Source organism: Physella acuta, unplaced genomic scaffold, assembly GCF_028476545.2.
Source record: "Physella acuta isolate Inbredline_101_S28 unplaced genomic scaffold, ASM2847654v3 ptg000178l, whole genome shotgun sequence".
Lineage (NCBI taxonomy): Eukaryota > Metazoa > Mollusca > Gastropoda > Physidae > Physella > Physella acuta.
In genome coordinates, this window is record NW_026731697.1 from 218,633 (window position 1) to 243,599 (window position 24,967).

The 24,967-nt window shown below is 33.6% G+C and overlaps 1 protein-coding gene across 5 annotated transcripts; it reads left to right on the top strand.

Moving 5' to 3' along the window:
- Positions 1–258: 258 nt before the first annotated feature.
- Positions 259–23,993, top strand: LOC131936404 (TBC1 domain family member 2A). Of its 5 annotated transcripts, XR_009386061.1 has the most exons (21): positions 260–1,307; positions 7,596–7,734; positions 8,003–8,177; positions 8,751–9,241; positions 9,755–9,882; positions 10,061–10,192; positions 10,327–10,555; positions 10,843–10,949; positions 11,309–11,394; positions 13,365–13,406; positions 17,077–17,194; positions 17,427–17,541; positions 17,705–17,853; positions 18,135–18,243; positions 18,432–18,563; positions 18,822–18,959; positions 19,309–19,485; positions 19,849–19,983; positions 20,293–20,370; positions 20,511–20,702; positions 20,751–23,993. XR_009386061.1 is itself a non-coding variant. In XM_059293373.1 (20 exons), the coding sequence occupies exons 1-20, from the start codon at positions 838–840 to the stop codon at positions 20,625–20,627; spliced, it is 3,261 nt and encodes a 1,086-aa protein (XP_059149356.1). In that variant the 5' UTR covers positions 259–837; the 3' UTR covers positions 20,628–23,993. The 5 variants fall into 5 exon arrangements, 4 of the variants coding, with proteins under 4 accessions (XP_059149356.1, XP_059149357.1, XP_059149355.1 ...); XM_059293373.1 differs by having other exon boundaries at positions 259–1,307; positions 8,009–8,177; positions 20,511–23,993; XM_059293374.1 differs by lacking the exon at positions 13,365–13,406 and adding an exon at positions 11,787–11,798 and having other exon boundaries at positions 20,511–23,993.
- Positions 23,994–24,967: the final 974 nt, after the last annotated feature.

Consider the following 24,967-nt stretch of genomic DNA (forward strand, 5'->3'; position numbering starts at 1 on the left):
TTATTTTTCTTTGTCATAGTAACATTACAAATCGCGTCACGTTTTTGTGTTAATAGAAAAAAAAATAGCTCCACAAGAAGTAGCCAACCCTGCCTCATCAGTGACATCCTATGTTTGGGTTGGTTTTCTTAACACGCGTGGGCTCCTCTCACTTCACTCCGTTCACGCTGTGTTTGCTATTTTTAGCCAAAAATAGAAGATCCTTGTTTATCTGTTAGGCTAACACACAAAAAGTTTGCTATGGTCGTCTATTATCAGACAAGAAATGTGATCTAATGTTTTATCCTTCCATTAGACTTTCTAGGCCCTACTAGTTTTTAGTTTTTAGATCTAATTATTTTTCGTAGTAGCTATAATGTAGGGCTGATATATGTAAGCCTATCTTAATTACGGTTTTATCGTGAACAGGATGTTGGTATTTATAAGAATTTAAAACTGCATTATTCATAATGGGAACTAGCGTGTTAACAATGAAGCACATGAATGTATGTAGGTTCAGTGTAAGGATGTTGTAATGGCGTTCATTCATATTGAATGTTGTTATCGTGGATACAAAGTAGATGTACTATACTAAGTGTACTGGTTGCTATCTAGTAAGTAGTAACTATCATCTAAGCCTTAGTCAAGCAACTTTGAAGTAAAATAAGTGTCAGCTTTCATTTAAGTGATTTTCTATTTTCACATGGAATCCTGGTCTTCTCCAGCTCACCTATCGTCCACTAACTAAGTAACGTTTCTTTCTTGTACTTAATGGATATATTTATTAATAGATAGCGAAATAATAAAACAGTAGCTAAATCTACATCCAATCCGTGTATTCAAGCAAGTAGCTCATTTATGATTAAAAACAAAAATGCTTCGGAAGTAAACAAAATCAAAACAATGGCGGCGGTAGAAGGGGGTGTTGCCATCAGCGAAAACAATACAGACGATGGTAAGTCAATACCTGAATCCCCAAGCGAAAGTCTTGAAGAAATAATTAACGATGATGCTGATGATGAAGTGGACATTGACGAGTTCAGCATAGTCTCATCGTTAGGCAGCGATAATTCTCATTCGCCAAGTAAAACATCTCCTACCGACCCGGAAGAACAGAAACTTTCAGGTTGGCTCAAACTTGCTAATGTTGGATTGGGTTTTCGAAAACTCGTTAAGCATGTATTTTTTGTGTACGGAGAGGATACTGGAAAATTATATTATTACCGCCAACCACAAGATTTACTTCCACTGGGGGAAATAGACCTACGAAATTCATCTCTGACTTATGATGCCAACAACAGAGACAAGCCAGGTCTTTTTGAAATTAGGTAGGGAAGTTCTGCTTTTTTTTCTTTCTGTACAAGTGTAAATAGATCTTCACAACTACTAGATCTATATAACATTAAAGCAACGCTGTTTTTCATTGTTTTTTGGAATGTCTATTCAATGCTTAGGCCCCTAAGCCATAAAGAATTATTAAATTATCTTATGCCTAACTAGTGAGTCTTATCTCTAATGACTAATGCATAGCTAGATTTAAGTATTAAGAAAAATTCATTAAAATTCTACTACAAGAGTACTCATGAAAATTTTCCTATTTAAAAAATCTGCAGTCTATATTTATCTTGACTGTCTGCCAATTAGTTTTCTTGAGTAACACATCTCTAGGTCTAAGCTACTCAGTATAATATTTGAAAATGCTGATGGCATGATCTTAAACAAAACAATATGAGCTTCTGATTTCTTGTTTTTATTTTCATCTGAAGGCGAGATCTTTACTGGAATAAATGAAAACACAAAAATTCTGCTGAACTATGGAAACAGTTTAGTTAGCCAGCTCTATTCTGTCTGCTTCCAGATTTGGCAAATTCATTTACTGAGAAGTCTTCACAATACATGCCCACACATTTAAAAAAAAATTCTACTCATGTGATATACACATGGTTAGAAAACTGTTTTTAGCTTTTTCAAACAAACTTTTTGTTTTTTGTAGTAGTGAAGTGAAAAAAATTTCTGTTTTCTCTAATTATTATCTAAAAATGCATATTTCAAAATGACATGGCTAAAGCTCGGTTGGCTATTTTATTTGGTGGAATGTCAGAATGTCTTTCTGTATTAAAAGTATTTTGAAACTGAATTTTTTCAAGCCCTAACTGATTTAGGGCCTTGAAGAATGCAGCAGAAGAAAGAAGGAGATAAGGCCTTAAATTTAGTTTTTGTTAACCTTAATGCATATATATTGTATTGGCATTGGTTAAATTAGAAAATATTTTAATTAGATCCAATAATTGAATGCCTTAAAAATCCCTGATAAGCTGCTATTATTGCTTCAGACCCCTTTAATTAATTTGTTTTATTGCTTACCTGTGAAACCAGTTACACCTGATGTGATTAGATAATTATGAGCTAAAATACAACAAGTAATGATGCCAAACTTAAGTCAACCAAAAACACCCATACGAGTCATCATTTTTTGTATTTACTATATACCAAACTTTATGGCTATCAGGAATGTACATTTGTTTCATTACGGGTTCCAGCTTCAGATAGCCTCTGTATAGGCCTAAATAGAATTTATCTTAAATATTACATATTTTGTTCAGCGTCATTTGCTGTGTTTGAGTGTTTATGTTGTTTATTACAGGCTACGTCTTTGTTTTTTCACCTACATTGCTTACCTGATCATGTGATTACTTTACTGTTTATATCAACACAGTGTGCCAATATACTATGTCATATGTCAACACAGGGTGCCAATATACTGTGTCTCAAAATGAACTCTCTTCTACCCCCATTAGCCACATCTGTTGGTGAATTTTTAATTTCTAATTTTTTAATTCTTAAGCTTTGATTCTGAATTGCTTCACATGACTGAAACCAGGTGTTATTCTTTGTTGTTTCGTTAACCAAATAGGTTTTAACCAAATAGGTTTTTGTGTGAGCTTGCACTGGGCCAGTCAGAGAAGTAAGTCTGTTTAGAGCCTGGTCAAGGAAATTACTGCTATATTAATTGGTGATTCTTATGTAAGGATATAACATTGATTCTTGTGGTAGGATACTGTTTATCTATAATTAATACTGGTGTAAGTATATATTTCTGATACTAGTTATTACTAGTGTAATGATGTAGCATTGATTCTCTTATAAGGATCTAGAGTTTAATATTTAATAATATGTCCTCTCTGTTCTCTTCTAGTCCATGAGAGTTTTATTTATTTTTTCTGGTCTACTGTTCTGGCGTTAAAAGACCTTGATACAGCACTCCTTCTATATAACCCGCCACTAATCGTACTTCTATAACCCTAACAGTAACACTGTTGTGGCCTACGTTAATCCACCAACAGTAGGCCTACACTGTACTCCTTCTACATAACCCGCCACTAATTGTACCTCTATAACCCTAACAGTAACACTGTAGTGGCCTACGTTAATCCACCAACAGTAGGCCTACACTGTACACACACACACAGCTATCTACAGTTACCCGCCCATTGTCCTGCCCAAAGTGTAGGAACACCATTATCTAGCCCGTGTTTGTATTGGTCTAGCAAACCTAACGCTGTAATGTAACGTCAATATGTATCGATGAGATTATTGGCGCGGTGATTGTGTTTTTGTCACGTGATTGACTGTACCACGAGGTACATTGTCCTCAGACTCACATTCCCTCTTTCTATTTTGAAGCATTGTTCTCTGTGTATGTGTATTTTCTCTCTCCCTCCCCCCCCCCATCTCGTTTGTTTCCGCGAATGTCTGTGTCTACGTAACTGTAGCCTTTTGAGTGACAAGTAACATGGTCTGTTCGTTAAAATTCCGATATCTGGTGTTTCAGGGGTCATCCGTGACACCCCACCTTCCCCTCAGTCGACCGACGACCCCCGTCCACTATGTTGACGTCACAATCCAGGGGTCACTTAATTTAAGTTACGTGAATAGCTCAAGGTGTGTATAAGTACTCACCTATATTGCCCATATGACTAGGCTGGATGAGCGTATGAAATTGTTTCTTTCAGGCATCTCCCTGGGAGGGGGGGGGGGGGGGTCGCCCTTCCCCATCGACGAAATGGGAAAAATATAGTTTTTATGGAAAATAGACACTTTAACTTGTGTAAACCCCTTTAGAAGTTTCAGAGGTCGTCGTCCCCGTTCCCTCCACCCCCGTCCCCGTTCCCCGTCCCCAGTAAAAAATGTCTGGAAGAAACCCTGGTATGAAACCCAACTCAAACCCGAAATTGTGGCCACTTTGGGTTGAAACCATCCGTGATGAAGTGCAGAGCATTTGATCGCCAGCCCCAAAATGTACAGGTCCGAATTTGTTTCACTGAGTCTAATCAGCTCTAACGGGTACCGGACTCGAGGGGGGGGGGGAAGGTGGAGTTTAAGCGGTTGTGCTTATACCTAACCACAGTCTCTTCTCTTCTGGTGTATAAAAAACATGACTGAATGTCTTATTAGCCGCCATGAACGGAAATTGTTTCTACTAGACCTATGTACTTCTTGGTTTTATGTGTGCTATATACATGAAGTGAGTCGGAAACGATCTCTACTGAGTAATGTAAGTGGCCCGCACAGTCAGGCGTCTAGTTAGTCTCAGTTAGACGCACAGTCAGGCGTCTAGTTAGTCTCAATTAGACGGAACTAGTTATTAAACTCACAAACTGTTATATACATTTATAGCAGGATAAGAACTGGTAAAAGTAGTTCTTCAAACCTTAAAAAAAAAATTAAACAATTATTTTCTTAGCCTAACTAACACTACACCAGTGGCGTAGCGAGGTCGGGTGGTACCCGGTCCGGCACTTAATGGTGTCACCCCCCTGAGGCTTAGCGACCCGTCCCGTGGACAAACTTTCAAACTTTCGATTTGCACCCCCCTCGAACTTTCGATTTGCACACCCACCCCTCAAGTTTTTCTCTATATATTTTGCTATTTGTTGCCTTGGTGTCACCCCCCCCCCCCTAAATGGTGTCACCCGGTGCGGTCCGCATCCCGCCCCCCTCACTACGCCTCTGCACTACACCCAACCCCTATCGCCATAACTACCTTCAAGCCTAAACTTAGCACAAATTAGATCCATAACTAAGGTCTCGACCAAATGGAAAAGGGGGCGGGTTATGACTTAAGTGTAAGTTTAAGTGAATATAAGAAAGCAAACAATTGTAGATACTTTAAAAAAAAATCCTGTAATAATGTTGACCATTGTTTTATGAAAGACTCGTTAATTACGTTGTGATAATATCTCGTTATCCATATCTGTAACAAATTATTTTGATCACACAAAAAAAAAAAAACCCAAAAAAACAACCTCAGAAATTTCGTAGAAGTGCGCGCGTGTATGTCTGTTGGAAAGGGGGGGGGGTGTAAGCTTGTGTCGTCGTAATCCATTTGCCCTAATCTTCGTACAACTAGGCCAACATGCCATTTTTCCTGTTGTTGTTGACTTTAGATAGACGAGGTAGACGCTAATTAAACCAAACACAGCTCGGCTAATTGAAGGTTTTATTTTTTTTTTAAATACGTGTAAAATTCGGTAGGTTTCTCCAACATGCCTATGTCACGCGAATGTTTACAATAGTTCTTATCTAGTCTCCATAGCAACAATCGAGCAACAGCTTGCAAGGGGGGAGGGGGAGTTAGTGACATTTTGTCATGCTTTTTCCTATTAAAACGTAACCTTACTAACCACAGAAATATATATATATATATATATATATATATATATATATATATATATATATATATATATATATATATATATATATATATATATATACGGTTGACATATCTGCGTTCACACTACAGTTTTTAAGAAATTTCTATTTGTAACTTGTCATTATTCTGTGTAACTATTTGACCTTCAAGCTTCTCGACTAATCACGTGACACAAACTTTTCCGTCCTACGCTTGTGCAGATCGTCGTAAACTTGAAACGTCCTATACAGTCATTCATTTCTTCAAACCGGGATCCTTAACCGGATCCGGGGATAGATACAGGGGTATCCTGTTTCCCTTATCACAGCAACAACACAGTTTTTCTGTTCATTCGTGTAACACATTTCAAACATAGACACAGGGCTACCAAATTAGAATGTGTTTACCTTTGTATTAAAACAAATAAATAACTTTTAAAACTGTTTTCCCTTAGGTCACAATGTCTGTATGTCTTTGGTTAGATCTAGAGATGATATTTGACCAATAGATTCTCAATTTTGATCCACTTCTAATGAAACGATTTCGTTTAAACTTTCTACATAAATTTATGCCCGATTGCTCTGAAATACAAAATAGAATTTTCAGTTTAATTAGTTTTTTGAAAAATTCTCCGTTGATCTACTCCATGTTCCTTTGACCACCCTCTGTGTCCACCTGAGAACAGTCCTAGCCAATGGGTCTGGTCTTATTCTTAGAACCCAACTATCTCCACCTGATAACTATGTTAAAGGTTTAACGAGTGGTTTTTTTTTCAACCCCATCATTTCATACGAGATTTGGTGAGAAGATTCTCAATATTTGCCGCGCGCACTTGTTCTGAAAAGCAAATTTAATCGCAATCGTATTTGTGGTTTTCGAGATGCATGTTAGTGTCTGTCACACAAAAACAAGCACGTCTGTCCTGCCTACTTTACCCACATGTAAATCTGCATGTAAATCTGCATGTAAATCTATCCTCTACCAAAATTTAAATTAAAAAAAAAAAATACCTCACAGGATGCCGGCGGTATTGTATATGCTTTTTCGCCGTTTTCTCTGCTGGGGTTAAAGGTTAAGGAAGGCGTACCGGCAAAAAGGTTTCTATCTATGTAACAATAGTATCAAACATGGGTTTTGGTGCTTGATATAGGTTGCTAAAGGGGCGGGAGGGGGGTCGTTAATATATGACGTCACAACGTCACACTTCCAGAAGGGGGATGAGTCGTTCGAACATGTGTGACGAGTGAGGGGAGGGGTATATAAATGGGTTCAGTTATTTGGCTGAAGCGTGACTGTGTGACTGGGTTAAATGGAACGACGGGATAGCAATAAAAAAAATTCACAATTTATCTCGAAATTTTCTTTAAAAAAAAAAGAAGGGTACCAATGTTAAGTGAATACTTTTTTTAAACTGGCGACTCTGCTATACTTAACTATTGTTCATTTATTGCGCCCACTTGGACGAGAGGGAACGGGAGGGAGGTGTGTGTGTGTGGAGGGGGGTGGGGTCCGACACAGTTGAGTTTTTCACGTGTGTGTACGGGGGGGGGGTCTATGTGGACGTCCAACATGTGTCATAAAAATATTTTATGTTCCAACACACACAAACAATGTTTGTAATCTCATCACACTGTATTTTCTTTTTTAAATATATTTCTGGAGGAAAAAACACTATGTAAATGTTATCAGCATTGCAAAGTACACATAAAATTTATGTATTTAACAAGCATATGGGAACTTAAGTTTTATGGACGTCCGTATCGGGATGTTGGGTGTTGGTCCCCAAATTCACATATTTTGTGGAGATCGTAAATTGATGCCCCCCCCCTTATTTTCTAAGCTCCTGGCCACTAACGTTTTCTGGGAACTTTAATAATTGTGGGGATTTGTTTTGATGCTGTTGCAACTCGATGTCATCCATAAGGTGCGATGGGAAGGTTTACCACATCGATGCACAGGACAGAGTGCGCATGCTCTACTGGCTAGACGCTCTTCAGAAAAAGAGGAGGAACTTCAGCTTACGGCAGTCACATCTTGCGCAAGATCTGTTTATGGGGAAAAAGGTAAAGGCAGATAACTCCAGTGTCGCGAAATAAATCAATTGATTTCAATAAAGCTTGAAATTAATATTTTTAATTAATTCTAATTAAAGTATAATAAATACATGTCTGATTCTGTTTAAATTAATTTCAACAAAGTATTAGGATTTTAATGCCTCTTTCAGTTAGAATATTTGTCAATTTTGGCTTGAAAAATCTACAATTTCTAAAAGAATTATTTTCAAAAAAATGTAACTAATGTAACTAATGTATAGACCTACATTTAACTCAGAAACAGCTGTCTGCCAGTGGACTTTTGGGCAAGGATTCAGTAGAAGATGGTCAGGATGACCAGTCCTTGAGGACTCAAGGTCACCCCCACCAGCAGGAAGATAACCCCAAGCTGTGGTCACTAGTTAACCTACAGAAGGAGATCAGAAATGCTGTGTCCACTCTCAGATCTTCAGGTAAATTCTCACCCAAAATAGCAACAGAAAACTAAGATGACTACCTGACAGTTGTCTTAGTTACACACATTACAATTTCTCCAAGGGAGGTAAACATAAACAGCTTCTTGATACATTTATAATCTCCCTTTTTGCCTATGTATATTTTTTTTTTACTTATGAGTATATATATATTTATATGCATGTGTGTAAATATCACTTTTCTAGATTCAGACTGTCCTAATTCCAGTTTTTATAAATTGTTTACCACAAGGCTGTTATAGTTTTGCTTCCCTTAACTTTTCTAAATTAAGCATTTGGAGAAATTGAGTTATATTGTGTAATAATTGCACAAGTTATGGCCAGCTATTTTGTGCAAGAATACTTTGGTTGACTTAAAACAAAATGGTGTTCAACTTTCAAAAAATGGAGTAACCCAAGTTACCTCTGTTACCTAAGTATTTCTATTGATAATTTGTTAGCTGCAAATCAGTCATGACTGATGAATTCTCTAATTTTATTGTACTGCAGTAAAATATCACAACACATCTTTTAGTTTAGTTTTACAAAAAAAAATATTTTTTTCTGTTCTAGTCAGTGATAACTCACTAAAACATCTGTCGCACGTGACCAGTGACGACTGGTCTCTGGTGGATGAAGCTTCCCTCCCCTCTACAACCAGCCTGACCGAGCCCCCCATCAAATCCAACACACACTGGCACGTCAACTTGGACAGTGACGCCGCCAACCCAGGGCTGGACAAGACGGAAGAGCTGGACACTGCTGATGGTGTTCTCAGGCAGTCGGAGAGTTCAAAACCAAACTCCAACACCTCCCGCGCCAACATGTCGTTACCCCTCTCCCAGTCCAAGCCAGCTGCCTCCAGTCAGTACACCAGCCTCAGCTCCATCTCACCCCTCTCCCCATCAAACATTGCCAACGGTAAATCAAAAATTATGTCGGCGTTTAGAAAAATGAAGGAAACTGTGAAGGATAAAAACATCAAGTTGGGTGCAGGCTCCAGACAGCAGGAGACCAAAGGTGTTGTGGATACGGCCACGCAGTCCTGCTACAGGTGTAAGGTGGTGAGTCGCAGGTTTACTTGTGTCCAGTTCTCTGTAGAGTAGCATAAAATTGATAACTAATTTTTTTTTTAAATTGATCTCATTTGCTTTCAAAATTGTATATTTAAAATAGTAAATCACATAGAACTACCCACATTCATTTAAGTTTTACCTTAGACATGTGGTAATTTCTTTAGACTAGTGGTTCTTCACATTGTTTTTGGAGATACTGAGCCCTACTAGTTTCATATGAGTATTCACTGCACCCTTCTTAATAGCTCTATCATCCGCACTGACAAAAACCGATCACAAATCATATAAGTCGGTAGTGTATCTTGACCTCATCTGAACCCCAGAGACTGACTCACCAAACCCCTGGGGGTTTAATCAAACCCAGGTTAAAAACCCTGCTTTAGACACACTGTAAAGCTGCTGTTGCCCATGCTGTACACCTAAAAATAGTTTTTGTGTTAGATCAAAAACTCTTCCCTAAGATTTGCTTTGTTAAATTTTATTTTTAAATGGATTCATTAGATTGGGGAAGATTTGGCAAATGCTAAGGAAGACTTGAGGACAACAGAGGAGGAGCTTCAGGCAAGTAGTGAAATCATCAAACTCTTGCAGAAACAGATCAACATCATGGGGGCTGAGATCCATACCAAGTGAGTGGACTATTTAAAAACATTAATTGGTTGGAGAAATAATGGAATAAAACAAAACTTAAACACATTAAAAAAAAATTAAAATGAAAACAATGTTTAAGTTATTAATAATTGTTAATTATATGTAACTATAACTTGTTAAAATCAATGTTGACAATTTTTAAAATTTGTAAATTAGAAAAGAATGTGAAGGGAAGGAAGAAGAAGGTGTAATGCAAACATTACACCAGAAGGATAAACATATTATTGAGCTGGAATATGGCATAACAGCCCTGAATGAAGAAAAATGTGCATTGCAGCAAGAACTCAGGTAAACATTGTTTTTTCAATTGAGTTTGCAAAATCTTGATTTATGATAGAAAATTTGAACTTTTTGCATGTAATATGATTAGGTTTACATGTTTAACTTTACTTTAAGTGTGGCCTCTTCCTCTCCAACTGCAGGTTAAAAGACAGTGAGCTAAAAGACTTTAAAGATCAAATCTCCATGTTCCAGCAAACCCTAGCAGTCAAGGATGAGATCATTGTCAGCCTGACCAATCAAAACCAGGAATTGAAGAGCAACCACAGTTCTATACTGCAAGAACTGGGTGAAACCCCACACACAGCAGTTTCATTCCCCAGTGATCCAGTCTCACTAGCAGCAGAAAGGAAAGAACTTGAGAGATTGAATGTAAGAAGCTAGCAGTTTAAAATTTCTTAGATTTTAGTGATTGAATGTAAGTTGCTAGCAGTTTAAAATTTCTTAGATTTTAGTGATTGAATGTAAGTAGCTAGCAGTTTAACATTTCTTAGATTTTAGTGATTGAATGAAAGTAGCTAGCAGTTTAAAATTTCTTAGATTTGAGTGATTGAATTTAAGTAGCTAGCAGTTTAAAAAAAAATTTCTTAGATTTTATATTGATATAAATGTATCAGGCGATAAGTTAATGGAGGTGTTGTCATATTTTTTTGTGACAGGACACTTGTAAAGCTTTTGAGATCCAGAACAAGTTCCTGACAAAAGAAATTCTGGAACTGAACACACTGAGACAGCATGATGAAACCAGGGAAAAAGTGATGAAAATGTAAGGAAGATTTTCAAACTTCTTTAGTAGACATTTGTTTACTGTAAAATTAGTTTTAAACATCTTTAGTATTGTTATGACTTAATGATGAGTTTAGTACATGTGGAAGTTTTAGTTACTGCTAGCACTAAATTCAAGAGGTTGGGTTTTTTTTAATTAAAAAAATATTGTTCACAAAAAGTCACATTTGATAAAACTTTAGAAAGATTACACAAGAAATAAATCTTCATATCAGCTCATTTGAGTACATTGCTTTATAATACAAAAAGGAAGATTAAAAGAAAAACTAAATCTTAAACAGTTTTTAGAATATCAATACTTAAATTTACTGGTAATTTTAAAATACTTTACCGTTGAAGGAAAATAGCCAAACTGGAAGCACAGTATTACCAGACTAGAAGTAAATATTTGTTCCTGTTGAATGAACGTCAAGTTCCAATTCGAGGTTAGTTGATGCATTTTTTTTCTCTACACATTCTGCATGTTTGGTCCTCCATTTGGTGATGCACCTAATTCACATTTTACATTTTTGTAATTGTTTTACTGGTTAGAATTTTTTTTTGTGGAGATTAACACAACAACATTATGGTTAATGAGGTAAACAATATTTGATTTATTGAGTTTTGAGCTGTTTCTGTGGATTTGGATTTTTTAGCTACACATGGCTATTTCTGAAAATTTTAATTGGAGATTTTAGACTAGTAATTGAATGTAATTTGTTTCAGGTGGCTATTTAAATTAATTTTTTGTCATTTTTAAAAAATTAAGAACAATTTGTTTCAGAAAGTTTTATAAACACTTTTCTATTATCAGTTTAAAATGTTTCTTTGCTTGCAGACAATTATGAGGGTAATATATTTTATAAAATTTATTATTTAAACAAACTCTGGCTTTTGGTACAGTAATATTTAATTTATTTTAAAATGTAATTAAATATTAATTCTGATTGCAAGTGAATATGTAAATGAGGGGTACCTTAAACACTTAAATTTGTAACCCTATACCTTTGTTCATGTTTTGTGTTATTCTGTTTCTTGTGTCTTTACTTTTGTTGAGTCCACTGAAGACATTTTTATAAACACTTCTAAATATTAGACAAAGTATTTACATTTTTCTATAGCAATGTCTATTTTAAATGTTTGTATAGTCTAAGCCTAATTTACATACTTCTTTTCTTTGTAATTAGTTATACTTTAGTTTTTTCCACACAAAAATCCTGTTTACATCTTCTGACTGATTTGAAACTTTAAAATATTTAAACATAATTTTTTTTTTTTGAGCTCAACTTCAATCAAAAATGAAAACATCTGAATAAAAGTGCTTTTTTACAACTGGCAATCAATCTATAGCTTCAGACACTTTCAATCCAGTTTAAAAATATGTTTAATTTTTATTTTATTCTATTTATTGAATGACTTAAACCACCTCCCTTTTCTCTCACCTATGTGTTGTTTTGTTTGTTGGTTTGGTTTCATATATTCATCTTTACCAATAATCAAAGTAATTGAAACATAAGAAATTATCTCACAATGTGTTATGAATGATAGTAGATAGCCTCCCTTTGGTTAAACAAACCAGGTTTTTTTCTTTATCTCTCTCATACACCTTCTTTTGTCTGTTATTCTGATTGTTACAAATATATTGTTAAAGTTCCTTGGATAATCAAGTTATTGGGGGCACACTTACACAATATCTTTCATTGAGTATAAGGCAACAACAAAAATAGTGTTACACATGTTATCATTCAAACAGTGTACAGCAGTTTTTTTTGCTAACTGCCTCTCACGCTACAGTGAGTAAGTTGATGGCATCAGTTTCTGTCCTGTCCACATCTGTTGCTTGAACCAAACACTGAAACGTTTGCCAGCTAGAATACCCTCACTCAAATATTGAACCGCTGCCATATGTTACATTATCTTCTCCCATTTTTTAAAAGGTGATATATTAATCTAGGTTGTACTACTTTTCAGCTGCATAAAACCTATAGGAATAAAAAGAGAAAAAATCAATTTTAGATATTGGGGAAAAAAATTAATATAGAAAAAAACTTTTTTTTACTGACAGTAGAATTGTATTGAGTGGAAAAATGTAATATCCGGTTAAAGTGCTCATATCATTTGTATTCTGTGTGTAGCTTTTAAAATGTTTACAGTAAACTCAGCGTTCATGATAATGCAGCTGAATTTCCCTTTCAAAGCCAGTCTTGCGTAGTGATGCATCTTGTGTGTGCGTTGAGTCACTTGGATATTGTCATCAGTGATGAAAGCAACTGTTGCAATGATGTGTTCTTTGGGTGTTCTAGTGTCCTCATATAAATGTTGACTATTTCATTTGTAGATTCAAGCAGCTGTTGCAATGCTGTGTTCTTAGGATGTTCTAATGTCCTCATATAAATGTTGACTATTTCATTTGTAGATTCCTGGGTTTGTCAAAGTTTTGTTGATATTTCACACCAAGGTATTGAATACATTCTTAACTCATCTACTCAAGGTGCTTTCTGATGAACTTTCAACTCTAGCTGCACACCAGCAAACAACTAATGCTTTTAATTGGAATTTAATATTGTAGGCCTATAGTGATATGCACTCCTTATCCATAACGTTTAATGTATATAAAAAACAAGTAAAACGTAGGTTATAAAGCCAAATATATTAATGCAGCAATTTACTGGTTCATAAGTTTTAAAAGATCTTGTCAACAGGATTGATTTAATTACACCAATTAAGTATTTACACCAATTAAGTATGTACACCAATTAAGTATTTACATCAATTAAGTATTTACACCAATTAAGTATTTACACCAATTAAGTATTTACACCAATTAAGTATTGACACCAATTAAGTCTTTACACCAATTAAGTATTTACATCAATTAAGTCTTTACACCAACTTAACATCAACTTTCAGTGCCTACCTACCTTACTGGATTTGACCTTCCTGCACGTATTACTAACAACACTCACATTTTATATGTTTTAGGCCCATTAGTCCTCTGAAGTAATTGTTAGTTAATCTAATGACAGCTGGTTTGATACAACTACGAATGTTGTTATTAGATACTTGTGAGATCTAGCAGTTGCTTGTAGTTTTCACACGCCACCAAAAACTGGGCAGCAGATGTTATTTTCTTGATTTCCTAATACAAGAAAGATTGGTTGAAATTTTATGATTATTCTTGAACTTCTGTTAAAAGTGCTTTTGGCCTTGACCACCTAAACCAACAGCTGTCCGGATGAAATCAATTTACTGTTCATTGTTCCAATGATAAAAACATGTTTTTGATAGCCCCTGACAAAAGCATTAGCAGCTGTGTTTTGTAGGGAAGATAGTGCAGCTTAAAATCAATAGGATGTAATTACTTGTGGTGTGATGTGTAAGCCTCGTTAATTATTTGCTTAGACACATGTTACATGGAGGTGTAGCATCATGTCAGCTGGTTAATTAAACAGCCCGTGTTAGCTTGCATCAACACCAGCGAGAACATTATAATGGAAATAAGATAACACTTCAATTAAATTCTTACCAGCTTATACAGAAGTCTTTTTTATGGGGAAAGTTATTTTTTAGAAAAAATATAGTTTTAATTTTTATTATATTTCGGAGAAGTGCTGTAAAAAACTGTGAAAGATAAATGAAAGAAAATGAGTTCAGTCAAACAAAAGATGATGAACTCGCTGTGCATACAATGTGCAAACACTCCCACCTCTGGCAGTCATGTTATTTCATATCACATGCGCAGGAAAAGTGGACAAATTTATAGCTCTCAAGTCTCATCAAACGGGAGAGTTTTGTCCTTCTGGACCCAGCGTAAAGGCAGTCTTATACGCACTGGTGACTATTTATTGTAACTTTACACCTTGTAGACATTGGTTGTTGGAACAGCACATTTGTAGTTTGTTTGTTTTTGTCTTTTGGTTTAAGAATATTGTAGCAGACCTGGGCTGGTGGCATTTACACTATGAATAACGAACACTACAATTACATTGCATTTAAATTAAGCATCTTTTATGGAACACAGCTAAATATTTTCAAGAACAATTTTCTAATCCTTTAATGAGCAGTTAAGTATAGAATTCTATTAGAAATTAATTGCTATCAATTGTATAAACTTTTTTTTTCCTACAATAGAAACATTAAACTGAGCAAATAAATGTATAGAGGAAAAATGTTAGCATATGCAGGAAAAAAGAAGCATAAATTTAAAAACGTTATTCACAAAAGCCAGGGGAGACAACTTACCTCAACCACCCTTTTTCATTTTGTGCTTTGAGATCAAGGATGTTTTTACTCCAAAAGAAAATATTTGAAAATAACACAAAATATAGAATTTCCAAAAAAATTATGCTTCACTACACATTTTTAAAAATATATTTCTTAAAACTCACTTGCTCTCAAATGACAACTTTTTTTTGCTGTTTTTTAAGACTGTCTAAGAAAATTTTTTGCTGCTTTTTTGGATGGGTGAAATTCAAAGAGTTGCTTTTATTGATTTTGTTGTTATTCCAGAGCTTGTTGCTTTTGAAAATAAAAATAGAACTTTAATTTTCAGGTTATTTTTTCGCTACAGGATCTCGGGGAGAATTTAGTAATTTTTTAAAATTTAAAACATTAATTTCTTTACTTCTCAGTATTTTATTTTGCAACTATTTTTAAAATCTCCACTATAAACCAATATAATCTTTCTGCTTCAGTTTTAAGTCTGTAAATACAACCAGTTTGACTGTTACATATATCATTATACTATTTATACAATTTCAATCAATGAAAATATTTCTTTCATTTCTTTTATTTCTTTGTCTATTTGGTAATTAGGTGCTGCTTTTACAAAAGGAATCAGTAGTTTTAGTTGTAGAGGATTAAAAATAAATTTATTTATAAGAATTTTGTAGAAATAGAGTTTATATTATTTTTAAATTTGCTTACACAGAAATATGCTTGCTTTCTCATTTACTAATTAGCAGACTGAAAACAGAAGTAATTCAACTTTTTATATATAATTCTCTAAAGTTTTAATATTTTCCTCACAGTTTTACACTTAAGAAAAATTAAGTTCAATTTTGAAATAAAAGTAATAGTAAATAATAGCAACAGCTGCTGTTGCTAAAGAAATTCAATATTGTTTCCTTTTTTTTTAAAGTTCAATTTTTGTACTGGTACACTTGTTGACAAGACTAAAGTTTATTGTGTTTTGGAATGGATCATGTAGACTGTATACTCTGCATGGAAGCTATAAATAGGATATTTTATACCCTGTAAAGAAAGAATCAAATATCATTTCAATTGTGGAATCTAATGTATAACCAGCTGAACTATATTTTGAGGCACTTATTAGACAAAAGAGGTTGATACCATGAACCTTAGTGAATTACCAAGCCTCACTAGTTAGCTTCATAATAATGAGACAATAAAATTTTGTTTTTTTTTTGTTTATTTATAGAGCAGATTATTAATAATTATAAACATGAGTTAATAAGAGGGTCTGTGAAAACAGTGACAATTGTTTGGACTATATTTCATTTTCTGATGTGACAGCTATTTGGCCAGTATTTTAACTTGTAAAGTGACAGGTAGCCAGTATTTTAACCTCTCATGTGACACCTACCTGGCCAGTATTTTAACCTCTCATGTGACACCTACCTGGCCAGTATTTTAACCTCTCATGTGACACCTACCTGGCCAGTATTTTAACCTCTAATGTGACACCTACCTGGCTAGTATTTTAACCTCTCATGTGACACCTACCTGGCCAGTATTTTAACCTCTCATGTGACACCTACCTGGCCAGTATTTTAACCTCTCATGTGACACCTACCTGGCCAGTATTTTAACCTCTCATGTGACACCTACCTGGCCAGTATTTTAACCTCGTATGTGACACCTACCTGACCAGTATATTAACCTGCCATATGACACCTACCTGGCCAGTATTTTAACCTCTATGTGACACCTACCTGGCCAGTATTTTAACCTGTCATATGACACCTACCTGGCCAGTATATTAACCTGCCATATGACACCTACCTGGCCAGTATTTTAACCTCGTATGTGACACCTACCTGGCCAGTATTTTAACCTGTCATATGACACCTACCTGGCCAGTATTTTAACCTGTCCTATTCCACCAGGAGGTGATGAGAGCAAATCTCAGGATGTTGTCAACCAGCTGTTGGAGGAGGCCCTGGAGTCTGAGAGTAACATGACACAAGAAGATGTCAGCAAGGAAGTTTTTATTTCCTCACAAGGGTACGTTGATACACTCTTAAAAGTAGGGTACACACTTCGTAGTAATATTTTCTTGTTAAAATAATTAATTAAAACTGGAATTAAAATTGGAACTAACTTGTGTGCCATCATCAGATTTATTTCTATTAAGTCTAACTTAAAAATATAATAATGTTTTTAAGTTTAACAATAGGCAGTAGGCCCTATTAGTATTTGGAGTTTTAATGTTTTTATTTACAAATTGTGTTGCCAGGAAAGAGTATGATCATTATGGTTTCTTGAAGTTTGGCCAAGAAGAAGAAGATTTACTTTTGTCTCGAGCCAATGTTATGCATAGGCAGTCTGTTGAGATAGGATATTTAATTAGGGTAAGATAGACTTTACAATAATATATTATTGTTTCCTAGAAAACTGCAACATTAAATCTAAAAAAAACATTGAAATATATGTTTATATTAAAAGAATATCAAAACTATTGTACGCCTGATTTATCTCAATGTTGTGTTTATATTTTAAAATTTAAATTACCAGGATGCAGATGAGGTAACATCAAAAAAAATAAAGTGGGAAAATTTTATGGTGGGTCAGGCTGCAGCCAAGCCACTGACCCGCTCCCCTGACCTGAAGGTTCTCATCCGGCTGGGCGTCCCGCGCGAGTTCAGAGAGAGAATATGGAAGGGGTATGTGTTAAATCACAAAATATGTTTGATTCAGAATATGGAAGGGGTATGTGTTAAAGCACAAAATATGTTTGATTCAGCCCATGTATAATACAATTTTTTTACACTGATGGCAAAATTACTTTTCTCATGTTTAAAAGAATAAGCATACTAACACATTCTTTTTATTCTATAGTCATTTGTTGATAAAATTTGTAAACATAATCATTTTTGTATTTACCAGCAATGCACTACAAACCAAATCTGCAAATCATTTAAATTTTTTAAACATTTGTCTGCAGGTGTATTGAGCTCCAAGTGAAGTCAACCAGAGACAAACTGGGGGTCAAGTATTACAAGGAACTGGCTGAGAGGGCCAACAACAACAAATCCAATCCAGCAATAAAACAGGTCAGATTTTAAAATAAGGGCAAACAATAAATCCAATCCAGCAATAAAACAGGTCAGCTTTTAAAAATCATTTTTTTTTTAACAATAACCATTAGTTGTGTGAAGATAGTTATTTTTTTAATTGTTATAAATGTGATACATTTTTATAGTGTGTTTTAATAAGAAATGTATCAAATCTCATAATGCAGATTGAACTGGATTTGTTAAGAACTCTCCCAGACAACAGGTTCTTTGATAAAATTGATTCTCCAGGCATCACAAAGCTTCGCCGTGTATTGTTGTGCTACAGCGTCCACAACCCATTGATTGGCTACTGTCAGGTACAGCTCAAGAACTCTTTGGTGCAGAAGTTTATTTTTTGCTTTTTAAATTCACTACAATGCTATTGATCATTCAGTATTTTAAAAATATATCTTGTATGTTTTTTTCAAAGTATTGTCTAACATTTAGTATTCAGTGTATTTTTTTACTTTTTACTATTATAAAATATTTAGAATATTTTAAAATATTTCCCATTTATTTTAATACTTAATTCATTATATTTGGAATGATTACTAACATTGTATAACATTTTTCAGGGAATCAATCGTATAGCCGCAATAGCCCTGCTGTTCTTGTGTGAAGAAGATGCATTTTGGTGTCTGGTGGCTATCATAGAGCACCTGATGCCTACAGATTACTACACAACCACACTGGCCGCAGCTCAAGCTGACCAGGTCAGTCTGCTTGACCACTACACACCAGATTCCCTCATTGATAGCTTGCTTGAACATTTTTTTAATGAGTTAGGTTTTTAAAACATAAAAATATTTGTTAAAATTTGGAGCAACATTGTTGGTTTGAATTTGCCAAGCCATACAACATGGCTATTGCTGAATGACTTTTGACAAGTCACGCAGAGTGAGGTTTTGTCATGTCATGGAGCATGACTTTTAACAAATGACTTTAGTCAAGTCATGCTGAATGACTTTAGTCAAGTCATGCTGAATGACTTTTATCGTCTTGCTGAATGACTTTTGTCAAGTAAAACTTAATGACTTAAGTCATGTTGAACTTTGCCCCCAGAGAGTACTGAAGGACCTGGTCAAGGAGAAATGTCCCAGCCTGTATGCCCACCTAGACACCCATGACGTTGACCTCTCCCTGTTCACCTTCAACTGGTTTTTGACCGTCTTTGTTGATGGCATCCAGCCTGAACTCTTCCTCCGGATATGGGATGTTTTCTTGTATGAAGGGAGCAAGGTTAGATTTTTTATCATACATATGGGATGTTTTCTTGTATGAAGGGAGCAAGGTTAGATTTTTTATCATACATATGGGATGTTTTCTTGTATGAAGGGAGCAAGGTTAGATTTTTCATAATACATATGAGATGTTTTCTTTTATGAATGGAGCAATTTATGAGATGTTTTCTTGTATGAAGGAGGAAGGTTAGAATTTTTAATAATACTTATGGGATATTTTCTTGTATGAAGGTAACAAGGTCAAATGATTGTTACTTTTATCAAACATGTTTACTTATCTTTGCTGAGTTTACAAAAATTGATAGATAAGAATAGATAAAAGTAAGTGGACCGCAGTTTTTTAAATGTAATTTATTTACAGGTACTTTTCCGATTCGCCTTGGCATTTTTAAAATACGCAGAGGATGACATTTTAAAGCAATCAAATAGCTTGTCAACAAATCGCTATATGAGAACACTAGGGGAGACTATCACAGATGTCAAAAAGATTTATCAGGTAAATGTAAATGTTTGTTGTTTCCCTCTTTCTGTCAGTTAGCAATAGGAAAGTTTTTTTATTTGATATTAAAGTTAACACAGATGTATTGTAAATAGAAAGAACATTTTATAAGGTTATTAATATTTTTAAAATTTTTAAAAAGGTTTACTGACCCAACAGTAAGTGCAGGTGTTTTTTTTACCAGATTTGATGTGATTATATGTGCAGCATTCCTTAACTTTGCCTGATTTACACTGTCCTTTAACCCTCTGTCACTCAAGAGGCTATAATTAGAATTGATTGACAAGTTTCTAATGACACTTTCAGATAGCCTTCCATGAGCTGAACCCCTTCCCTATGAGGTCCATCTCAAATAAACGTCACTACCACCTGCAACAAGTGAAGGTAAGTTTCATTTTGTCATTTACAGAAAATAGGCATTTTAGAAAAAAAATTACTACATTATTACAACATTGTGTATTTTGTTTTATAGAATAATTTCCTATTTTGTTCTGCCAATCATATAACCATTAATTCTTTTTTAGGCTGAGTTAGAAGAACTCGAAAACATCAGGAAAGATTTGCGATCTGCTTATGAGCAAGAGGAAAAGAGGAGTGATAAACAAGATTATTTCAGTGAGGATGACCATGAGGATTCATAAAAATCCGGATCATGGGGATTCTTAAAAATCTGGACCATGAGTATTCATAAAAATATGAACTATTAGGATTTTAAAAATCTGGACCATGAGTATTCATAAAAATATGAACTATTAGGATTTTAGAAATCTGGACCATGATGTGTGAGCAAGTTTACAGTGTATGAACTGGTCTTTATTTTTTCAAGTGTAACAAAATACGTTGTAAAGTTTTTAGAATTTAATATTTGTTTCAGTGAAACTGATCATGAAGACTAACAAAACCTTGAATTTATGGATGGTGTTTTTTTCTCTTTGTAAATTTTTTTTTTATCTTTGTAATTTTGAATTGTTTCCTCCAAAGTTTTCCCTGTAACAGATTTTAACTGTGATAATGGTATCATCCAATTTATAATTTATGTATGACTGACAAAGAATGTTTATTGTTTGTTTGAGAGGTGGATGCTGAGACAACAGATATTATCTTTAAAATCTGGTTAATTCTAATTTTGTTTTCCATTGAGAAAAACAAAAATATGATCAAAATCTTTTTACCTGCAAGAAATCCATATATCTAGTGAATGTTCAGATTTTATAGCCTATCAACATTGATGCTGCCTTTATATAGAATTTTGTTTATTATTAACAGATGATATATAAACATAAACAATGTATTTTTTTTAAATATGAATTAATATAATTAACTTTATTTTGACCAAAACTCTTCATCAGGAAAAAAAACAAAAAAACAATGCAGAGAACAAAGAAGATATAATATTTCATGCTGAAATTAAAATGCCAGTTTTATTATCTTGTTGTGATAGTTTTAAAGATATTTCAATGGGATTTGTTTTCAGACAATTTATTTTTTCTTCTGTTATGTCGGGAAATCTGTATATGACCTTGGCATTTTTTAAACAGATTATTTCTTGCATAAAATCCTAAACATGTAATTGAATTTGAATAGATGAAAGAATGTTTGGAGTTAACCTGTCGTCGCAAAGACTTTTGTTGTTTGACTGTAAATATTAGTCATCATCAGCAGTAAAAAAAATGTTAAACTTCAATATGTTAATTACACCTAATGTATTCATCGATGTATATACATATTTTTTTACAGATTTTACAGTCAGTAATAACTTTTGAATGCACTAGTACATAGTTTTGCACATGTCGCCCTGACTTTTACTTTTCAAACTTTTCATCTGCTAGTCTAGTAAGTGGAAGTCATAGAAATAAATAGAGGGTTCATGCTTACTTTTAACCTACATAATTTCTGAACCTCAAAGGAAAGAACTAAATTGTAAGTAATTTTAATTTCACTTGAATGTATTTGGATCTAATTGCATCACTGAGGTGTTAACATTGAACTAAATGATTTTCTTGTACAAAAGATTTTGTTTAGATAAAGTATTTTCACACTACCTGGTGATATCAGTTTGTATTTACATTTTATTTAAAGGAAACTTCACATTCCATACAATTTTATTATGAAATTAAATTTATAACATTATTGGGAAATTAATTTGTTACAAAAATGTTTGAGATAAAGCATTTCCTTGTTCTGTTTATATTAAAATACAGTAAAAGATTTCACTATTTTTCTATTTATAAAAAAACCATAGCAGTGCCTTTGAGATTATTACACAAAAGTTCTAGAAACTTCAATTTCTTTTTACTACTTTCAATCTGTCAATTGTGAAAAGACATTGGAATTTTTTTTTCTGTGTAAAATTCTACTTCTCAAGCATTGATATTTTTAAGTATAACTCAGCTGTTTAAAAATGTCATTATTAAGGCTCTGGCTAAATGAGAAAATGTATACAGCTGTGGATATATTTTATTGTCTTTTACAAAATATTTCACAAATGTATGACACAAACCAAATAAAACTATAAACTCTAGTGCTCAATACTATTCTTTTCTCTACTGATTTATGCTCAAGGTTAATGCAAAAGCTACCACACTTTAGCTACTTGAAAACAAATAATGACCAGAGATTTGAAAGTTTAAAACTTTAATGGAAAACTATTTGAAATCAATTTAATAAGCTTAGTTTTTCTTTAAAGAAATCATGTCATTTTTGTGAACCAATGCAGAGCTAAATTTAAAGCAGTCAGTTGTTTCTTCATTAAACTTTATTGTGTGCACAGGGCTCAAATATTACCAATGTTTGTTCTTACTTATTGTTGGCACCTTTACAAAACAATTTTTTACTGCTACATATTTATATAACCATTTACACAAATTTAGTGGTGTTTTTTTTATTCTATGTATATACATTTCTTTTGAGTCAGTCATTTTGTATAGTAAATATTTTATTTCAAAGCATTAAAAAATTTGAAATAGTTTTGAGGGGTAAGTCATCATTCCATCATATTTTTTTTATAACTATGTAGGAACTTCATTATATTTTTTTAAATGAATAACTGTTAAAAATATGTTTTTTTCTTTTGTAAAGAAGTTCGTTCAACCACCTTTTCATGTGCCCTTTATGGCCTCAGTAAGAAAAATACAGTATTTATCATTTTGTTTCATTGCTCAATCATCCTGACATTTTTACATCCCTGTACTTATTCTGTACCATATATGCATAATCTTTATATGTAGGTTTGTATCATATAGTCATATAGACATACAACCAAATAGCACTGGGTCCCTCATTCAATATAATTTTTAGCACAATTTTAGTGTTACGGTAATTTTGAAAATAGGCATCCCCTTCCCATTCCTAACAAAATATTTGACCACCAAACCATTCCAACATTGGAGATAAAAGAAACTTGCCAGATTTGACATTTTTTTTTAATCTGGCAATTTTCCTTACTGAAATAGTACATAGAAAAGAGAAAAAATAAAAATAAAAAAGCTAGAAGTTGGTTAGAGAATCTATGTTTTATTTGTTTATCTTTTGATGCGTGGGTAGTCATCACTTCCAATTTCTGAATTTTAGTCTCACAAATTACTCTAGAATATTGAGGGATACCTGTCTATATAGATGTTACAATTTTAATTTTCTGAGTAATGACAAAACTTAATTGTACATGATATCAGCATTAAACTGTGACAGAAATTCATAAAGTGAGTGAATAAATTTTAACATTTTGTTTGAAAAAATCTGGCAACATATTTTGTATGAACTATGGCAACATTTGCGTTGTTTGTAAAGACATTTGTATTATATGATGCACAATGAATGTTGGTGCATTTTTTAACATTACATGATACAGTTGAGTAGACACAAATGACAATGTAATTTTGTATGTTCCCCAGTTGTATACGAATCAGGGGACAAAAAAATTGTGTCTGTTGATACAGGTTTACTTACATGTGTTTGTTTCCATTCTTCTATTCACCCATTTATTTTAAAAATAAAGTGTGCAATAGATTTTTCTGTTTTATTTATATATGCCTACATTGTATGTTTCTATTAAAAGATTATTATGACAGAAACACAAATCTCAATGTGGTACATGTACAACTCAACCATCCTGCAGGTGCATATACCATTGTTTCCATGGAAAACTGGCTAAACAACTGAAGGTCCCAGAAAATGTTTAGTGGGTCACAAAATCTAAAAAGATACAAGCATATAATCTCCCAAGCAAATTTATATTTAAACCCTATATACACAATGAATATATACAGACACATATAAATGTGTATATGTATGTATATATATATATATATATATATATATATATATATATATATATATATATATATATATATATGTGTGTGTATATGTATGTATTATATATATATGTGTGTATATATATAATATATGAAAATTATATATATATATATATATATATATATATATATATATATATATATATATATATATATATATATATATATATACAAATATATATGATGTAACAATCAGTGATAATAAAAAAAATGTATAAAACTGAAATAAAAATCAACAAGATATTAATTAGAACAATTTTAATGAAATTTTAATAAAGTAATAACTTCCAATAAACAAATGTGATCCACTTAGCAAGCACAAAATATCGGGTGCCTGATGAAGTAAATTTACCAATGATGCAAGGTAACAAATAGATGCCAAGCAAGAGAAAACAGCTCATATTTCTAGAGTAACACATTTTACCCAAGCAAGTTCACAGCTATAGTGCTGGCACCTTTGCCGGCGCTGCTTCTGAACGGATCGTCCATAGATGACGCCACTCAGACTTGTGACGTGTGGGAGGGGGTATGAAAGCTGATTTTTTAAAAATATATTTTTAAGAAAAACATGGAAATTTTCGTTAGAGCAAGGTTGGGGGGGGGGGGGGGGAAAGATAAAGAGACTTATTAATATTATGTCATTTTAGAGGGGTGGGAGGTCTGGTGTTTTG

What these genes read in the sequence shown, in the direction of transcription:
- LOC131936404 (XM_059293372.1), top strand. Translation starts at nt 838, where the DNA reads ATGATTAAAAACAAAAATGCTTCGGAAGTAAACAAAATCAAAACAATG. An exon ending in ATCTGTTTATGGGGAAAAAG is followed by an intron (nt 7,735 to 8,002) that starts GTAAAGGCAGAT and finishes CATTTAACTCAG; the next exon opens with AAACAGCTGTCTGCCAGTGG. An exon ending in GCATTGCAGCAAGAACTCAG is followed by an intron (nt 10,193 to 10,326) that starts GTAAACATTGTT and finishes CTCCAACTGCAG; the next exon opens with GTTAAAAGACAGTGAGCTAA.